This window comes from Sinocyclocheilus anshuiensis, unplaced genomic scaffold (genome assembly GCF_001515605.1).
Source record: "Sinocyclocheilus anshuiensis isolate Anshui unplaced genomic scaffold, SAMN03320099.WGS_v1.1 scaffold518, whole genome shotgun sequence".
Classification (NCBI taxonomy): domain Eukaryota; kingdom Metazoa; phylum Chordata; class Actinopteri; order Cypriniformes; family Cyprinidae; genus Sinocyclocheilus; species Sinocyclocheilus anshuiensis.
The window spans coordinates 318,656-326,382 of NW_015544151.1; the positions used below are offsets into that span (position 1 = coordinate 318,656).

General features: G+C 42.4%; 1 protein-coding gene across 3 annotated transcripts in view; it reads right to left on the reverse strand.

Moving 5' to 3' along the window:
• cfap36 (cilia and flagella associated protein 36) overlaps positions 1–7,371 on the reverse strand; it is a 16,679-nt gene extending 9,308 nt beyond the window's left edge. For 2 of the 3 annotated variants that reach the window (XM_016495016.1, XM_016495015.1), the window contains exons 1-4: positions 7,111–7,371; positions 6,589–6,653; positions 6,417–6,518; positions 596–710 (exon numbers count right to left, since the gene is read on the reverse strand). In XM_016495016.1, coding sequence (XP_016350502.1) covers positions 596–710; positions 6,417–6,518; positions 6,589–6,653; positions 7,111–7,213 — 385 coding nt within the window. In that variant the 5' untranslated portion in view covers positions 7,214–7,371. The remainder of the gene's footprint in view (positions 1–595; positions 711–6,416; positions 6,519–6,588; positions 6,654–7,110) is intronic. The other variant, XM_016495017.1, reaches the window with a different exon arrangement.
• Between the last annotated feature and the right edge of the window lie 356 nt (positions 7,372–7,727).

The following is a 7,727-nucleotide window of genomic DNA, read 5'->3' on the forward strand; positions in this document are numbered from 1 at the left end:
GCCACGCACACACACAGACACGCACACACACAGACACACACACACACACACACACACACACACACAGAGAGAGAGAGAGAGAGATAGTGTAAGACAGCCACAGCTCTGCAGACCCACACATTCTGCTTCACTCACAATAAAATCAATGTGAAGGTGCAGGTCAGCATTAATGAAACATTTGAATAATAATAGTAATAATTAATAGTAATGATTGAATTTACAAACAAATTAGACACTGACAGACTCTTGTGGAAGCCGTGGGATAAAAAAAAAATTGTTATTTCACAACTCAGACTTTTCTCCTCACAATTTCTCCTCAAAATTTTGAGACATAAATTCAGAATCCGGACTTTTTTCTTGCAATTCTGAGTTTACATCTCGCAACTCTGGCTCAGAATTCAAGTCAAAATATCAGAATTTAAACAAAAAAGCGGCTATTTATTTATTCATTTTATCCCATGGCAGAACAGGCTTCCATATTTACTCCATCATCTCCTGAAAAATGGGAGCTGGTTTTATGTGAGAGCCATGTCAAATATAATACATGTAATGAAGTTTAACTAATCACACATGCAAATCTGGACGTGTTGAGTACCGTTTCTCTCTTTGATGACATGCAGAGCCTGCAGCTGAAGCTCCATGTTCTTCTGGACCATCAGAGAGCGAAACATCTGAAAATCATCTGTAGCGACAACTGGCTGGAAAACAGCCTGATCGAACAAGAAAACACAGTCAGCCATCGCATCACATGACCCTTACATGCAGAACCAAACCCACACACACACACACACGGATGGAGGAGGCTGCACGAAGGGAGAAGCATTAGGATCTCATTGTCAGTACTGGGTGCATTATTATTACAGTCAGCTAAACTCTGACAGAGATCCAGTGATCAGATGACACCTGTGTGAAGCTCCCACTGAAAATCAACTGTATTAATAACATTGTGTTTCGTCACAACACAAGAATCAATATAAACTACAAATAAAACGCTCTATTTGAGCTGCAAAATAAGAGAATGTAAGAGGAATAATTGCAATCGATACATGTTTGAAATGAAGCATGTTTAATGCTCAACAGAGGAAAGACCAACTGAATCATCATTAAATAGGTACAATTAGTTTCATTCTCAGTTTAACATTTTGGATGGAAGGTGTAACAGTAAAGGAGAGTGGTGAAATAACGCAATGCAAAGTGAATGTGACTAAAAATATTGATGTGGATCGATTGTCTTAAAGCAAAAGTGTGGATGCTTGTTGAACACTTCAAGCAAATACCTTTTTTTTTTACTGAAGTAAATAATTCAGTAAAAAACTAGTAGCTGCAGCATCCCTATATGTGTGATCCACAGAGCTCAGATCCTATGTTTGTCGCTGGCTGTGAACACGGTAACTCTTGTTTACTGTGAATATCTGCATTTGGCATGACAGGGCCTCAGCGCTGCGTCTTCAGCCGATCAGGGCCGGTAGTTTCCAGGTCAATCTCACAGGTCAACCTCACTAACCCAGTTAACTAATCTCCGTCGACTGCCTTAACCTGCATGTGTCACAGCGACTCAAGCTTCTTCTCAGTTCAGAAGCTGCAGGATCAGGCCGTGACGCTTCCAAACCAAACACCACAACTGAAGTATTGTGTGCAGCTGAACACGTCCTGAACAGGAGAACCCTAAACCAATAGTATGATCCTGCACAACCGGAGACTGCAGCTTCACGACCGCATTTCTAGGACAGCGCCATCTAGCCAGCTCTGTTCCAACAGAGGAGACCTGATTCAGACAAACAGATGCAAAGACTAGATCCATGCAAACTGTTCTTTTTTCATCTTTCCATCTTATTTTTAATGCAAGAGCTGGCTTGAACTTGAGTGTTTGAGGGGGTGTCAGCCATCTCCATTTAGCCTATTTAGCTGTGCAGAACAGTTCAGTCTGCTGCTGGATGTTGTAAACTGGTATTTATTTTACATTTATTAATGCACTAACACACACTAACATGTAGCGCAATTGTTTCACTATTTACTGCACTTTGTAATGCGTGTCACACATCAGACGTGAAGTGCTGTTCACTACGCGGTTTTCTGCCAATTTACAGTCTGGAGAAGTCGACGCTAGTTGCTAAAGCCAGTCAGAGCCAGTCTGCAGATTTGAGTCGACAGATTCCATAGAAATTCACAAAGTGTATGATTCCACCCAGTCAAAGGAGATCAAACGTTTGACATTTTCAGCCGATTTTAGAACACATAGGGCGAATTCCAAACGGCTTTTTTGCACCCTTGATGGGCACTTTGGGAAGGGGACGCCATTTGTAGGGACGTTCCAAACGAAAGTGAACAACTGAATCCCTTCACGAAGGGCCCTTCCAGAAGGGGCCCGTTCTTCATACGCGGCTAACTCAGTCAGCTGGATGTGATTGTTGAGGATTTGGCCCGATCTGGGATTGTTTGGTTCCTCGAAGCTGATCCCGGAGTTGCTGTCATAGCAACAGCTCCGTGAGCTTAAACCTGCTCTGGAGCAGCTTATTTCATGTAAACAGGACTAGATCGCATCTTTTTAAGCAGAACTGATACTTAAAATCTGTCCCAGCCACTGCTACTTTAGAAATATTTAGGCTATTTGCAACAACTGATGGAGTGCTGAATGCTGCACGTACGCGCAGCGTTGTCAAGGTAACATTTGGTCAGTCATTCCCTTTGTCAAGGGAGTTCCAAACGCTTATACGAGACAGTAATACCCTGCACCCTTCAAAGAACACACTTCAAGGGCTCTGCCCTTCGAAGGGAGTAGGGCATAGGGATGCTCACTTCTGTTTGGAATTCGCCCATATTGTTTTCATTTGTCATGCATCTCCTAGCAACAAGGCACAGGGGCCCGTTCTTCATACGCGGCTAACTCAGTCAGCTGGATGTGATTGTTGAGGATTTGGCCCGATCTGGGATTGTTTGGTTCCTCGAAGCTGATCCCGGAGTTGCTGTCATAGCAACAGCTCCGTGAGCTTAAACCTGCTCTGGAGCAGCTTATTTCATGTAAACAGGACTAGATCGCATCTTTTTAAGCAGAACTGATACTTAAAATCTGTCCCAGCCACTGCTACTTTATCACAAGACTATCCTACTGATACAGGGACAGTCATTTACAATAATAATCATTAAAAAGTAATATAATAATGTTGTGTAGTCTATAATACTATAGACACGGCCAGTTTTACTCACTGAAAGATTAATAATCGCTTCATAATTGTATTGGAGTCTTCCACACACGCTGTACAGTGCATTCATTTGAGTGCTGGCAGATATTATGGGCGTGGCTTGCTGGAGCTGCAGGAGACGCTGGAGACGCTGACACTTTCATTAATGCTGTCACATAACACATCTGCTCTGCTAATGAACTGCTAATTACAACAATTACAACAATATGTAAAACCTGTACAAATACTAGAAATCGTGAATATAAATAATTGTGAATCATGTAAAACATTTTTAAATAAAATAAAAACAGTGCACATTTCATTGATCTATTATAACATGTATGTAGTTTTGTTCGCTTGGATGTTTCCAGAAATGTGTCAAGTTTTTCCGTCGGGTGTTTTTTAATGTTATGATGTCATCACGTTGCTGTCGTGCCGCAGCCAATCGCTGATCGTGGTTTCCATACATCTGCCCTTTACGAGGAACACGAGAACACGCAGTAATCTTAGACAACTTCATCCAGATATTTTAATCAAATCCACACATTCGTTTGAAGAGCCAAATTAGCCAGAGATCAGTTATCAGGATTACTAGATCTGGCATCTTTCAGATCATCTCAGATGTGTTCAGCGAGGAACGAAGAACGGGCCCCAGGACAGTAAGGTTAGGGTGGATGAGGTGTTTGTGAGGTCCTGTGACGTCACGCGTGGGAACGACATCTGTCTGTCTGTCTGTCTGTCTGTCTGTCTGTCTGTCTGTGTCTGTGTCTGTCTGTCTGTGTCTGTCTGTGTCTGTGTCTGTGTCTGTGCTTTTGCTCGTGCTTCTGTGCACGTGTCTGTGTGTGTGGCTGTCACTCCAGTGACAGACGTGCTTTCTGCAGACAATCAGTTTATTGATCGCTCCACAGCATCACTTTTTTCCAAAGCACTGAATTGACTGACGTCTCATCAATATCATCTGTGCCGAGCTGTCCGTCAAACATCGTATGATCAGAGCGCGACAGCAACCGCAGACGAGTCTCAAACACAGCGGCTGTGTCCGTTCACTTCAGTCACACTTAAAAAACATCCGGACGTTGCATTAGATTAATAAACATGTCGTGTATTTTAGAGATGCAGAAGCCAAACTTTTGACATGAAGATTTGTGGAAAACTGACTTCATACATTCACTAAAAATCCCTGGCTGATTCAAACACACACACACTCACACACACACACACACACACACACAGACACAGACACACACACACACGTTTGGAATTCGCCCATATTGTTTTCATTTGTCATGCATCTCCTAGCAACAAGGCACAGGGGCCCGTTCTTCATACGCGGCTAACTCAGTCAGCTGGATGTGATTGTTGAGGATTTGGCCCGATCTGGGATTGTTTGGTTCCTCGAAGCTGATCCCGGAGTTGCTGTCATAGCAACAGCTCCGTGAGCTTAAACCTGCTCTGGAGCAGCTTATTTCATGTAAACAGGACTAGATCGCATCTTTTTAAGCAGAACTGATACTTAAAATCTGTCCCAGCCACTGCTACTTTATCACAAGACTATCCTACTGATACAGGGACAGTCATTTACAATAATAATCATTAAAAAGTAATATAATAATGTTGTGTAGTCTATAATACTATAGACACGGCCAGTTTTACTCACTGAAAGATTAATAATCGCTTCATAATTGTATTGGAGTCTTCCACACACGCTGTACAGTGCATTCATTTGAGTGCTGGCAGATATTATGGGCGTGGCTTGCTGGAGCTGCAGGAGACGCTGACACTAAAGACACTTTCATTAATGCTGTCACATAACACATCTGCTCTGCTAATGAACTGCTAATTACAACAATGAAATAGAAATGTAAAACCTGTACAAATACTAGAAATCGTGAATATAAATAATTGTGAATCATGTAAAACATTTTTAAATAAAATAAAAACAGTGCACATTTCATTGATCTATTATAACATTTATGTAGTTTTGTTCGCTTGGATGTTTCCAGAAATGTGTCAAGTTTTTCCGTCAGGTGTTTTTTAATGTTATGATGTCATCACGTTGCTGTCGTGCCGCAGCCAATCGCTGATCGTGGTTTCCATACATCTGCCCTTTACGAGGAACACGAGAACACGCACTAATCTTAGACAACTTCATCCAGATATTTTAATCAAATCCACACATTCGTTTGAAGAACCAAATTAGCCAGAGATCAGTTATCAGGATTACTAGATCTGGCATCTTTCAGATCATCTCAGATGTGTTCAGCGAGGAACGAAGAACGGGCCCTAGGTTTCTGCGTGAGTTAGTTGTGATGGGAACGACTTCGAGGGCTGGTGGAGTGTGATCTTCAGTCGTGTAGTGTATGATGCCCGTTCTCCTCCGTCACTATTTACAAGGTCATGGAGTGTGTGATGCCTAGTGTTTCAAGAATCTGTTCAAATTTTAACAGTCGTGTAGTGTATTCCAGCCTTAATGAACTGAAGGCTTGCGCAGACACGTCTTTCTTTCCAAGAAAACTGAGTTTAAGACCAGAATATATTTACATAAATTAGGTTAAATATTTCAAGAGGGTTACCAACGGGTGTGTTTACGGCTAGGAGTTGGCTAGGACAATAATAAAAGTGTATAGGCTACAATTAAACAACTACATCATATACTAATCTACTACTAGTACTACTAATCATATACAGAACTGAATAGCAAGTGCTATAAAATAGTATGAGCCGCTAATACACGCATATCCCTGATAGCACACGTCTATTTGACGTCTGCATTTACATCTGGAAGATGTATTTTTTAGAGTGTTTGCTCATCTGCAGTACCTCTATAGGATGCTTTCTGTCAGATGTCAAATAGACGTTTATCAGATGTCTTTAAGATGTTTATGAATGTATGTAAAACTGACGTCTGTCAGATGCTTGTACACAGCACATCCTTTCCGGTTTAAGTGATCTTTAACAGACATCTTGCAGACGTATGTGTGCTATCTTGGTACAAAACATAATAATAATAATAATAATAAAATAAAAAACTATAGGGTCCTAGAAATGCGTTCCTGAAACTGCAGCCTCCAGGAAAACTCTTCTCCCCTGAACACAGAGCAAAGCCCAGCGCAAGCTCCATCAGATCAGCACAATAAATAATGGAAGAGCGCGTCTGAACCCCGCTACAGCGCTCGGTGATCAGTCATCCAGCGCACAGGGCTGTGGTTTCACGAGACGCTACCCTCGGCCTCTTACCTGTAGAGTCTTAGTCTTGCTGAAAGAGGCGCAGGCGTCCAGAAACTGCTGCTCACTGATGCCCACCTCCTGCATGTGGTTCTGCAGCAGCCGCTCCACCTCCAATCAATCACAACAGATCAGATCAGAACAGTGCACTCATTCACCAGAAGCCATTCAGAGCGGCTCTCACCAGCTGCTTGTACTGCTGATGGATCTCCGTGTACGTCAGCTTATTCTCATCCTCATCATCAAACACTGAAACCACACCAACACATGAACAGTATTACGGCAAGCCGCTTTAGCTTAAAATATTCCCAGTGTTGCTTGTCGTAGTTGCATGATTAAATCCAAATAGAGAGCTCTGTAATTACATTTTTTTACTAGTAACAATTCTGATTAGAGAGCTCTGTGATTTAATTCTTACTAGTAAAAATGCAATTACAGAGCTCTCGGATTCAATGTTTATCATTAAAAAACACATTAAAGATATGTTTAATTGCAGAGCTCTGTAATTGAATTAAAGAGCTCTCTAATTCAGTTCTTACTAGTAACAATTGAATTAGAGAGCTCTCTAAATGGAATTCTTACTAGTAAAAATGCAATTACTAATATTTTAAGATAAAACCGGCTTGCCATACAATAGGCATGCGTAAAGAACAGCTCATCTAGAAGCTAAAATGCGCACGCATCTGCGGCGTTCTGCGTGTAATACCTGAGCATTTGTTCTCCATGAAGTCTGCCAGTGGGATGAGCCAGTCTGGGCTGCTCAGGTAGCCCGCGATGCTCTCCAGCACCCACTCGCTGTCATCGGCCATGATCACTCACATCGCCGCACGCGTTACTCCGCGCCTGTGGAGAGAACTGCGTTAAAAACACAGGCGAGCGCACGAGCCGCGGACACCCCGGATGTGTGCAACATAATCTGCAACCGTAGCAACCGATGCGTCACTGCGGGCGTCACTTCTGCTTCTTCGCCGGGACGCGAGCCGGAGTGCTCGGCTAAGCACCGCCACCTCCTGCGCCGGAGCGAGGCGACAAGCCCCGGGCCCCTTATTCTTCTTCTTTTGTGTTTAATGGCGGTAGGCAAATCAGCTTAAAGTGCATTTCCGTCACCTACTGGGATGGAGTGTGAGGCCTCGATGAACGAAAATATGATATACTATAAAAAAAAAAATCTATAAATTCTTCTAATCAAATCTGTATCTCTCAAATATTTTAGAAGAAAATCATAAACCCTTAACTGTTTCTGTGCATTCTGAAGTATATTCTTAACTGAAATGTCGTTGATTTCCATATCCTCCTGACTACCAGCAATGAGTTTTGTCCTCT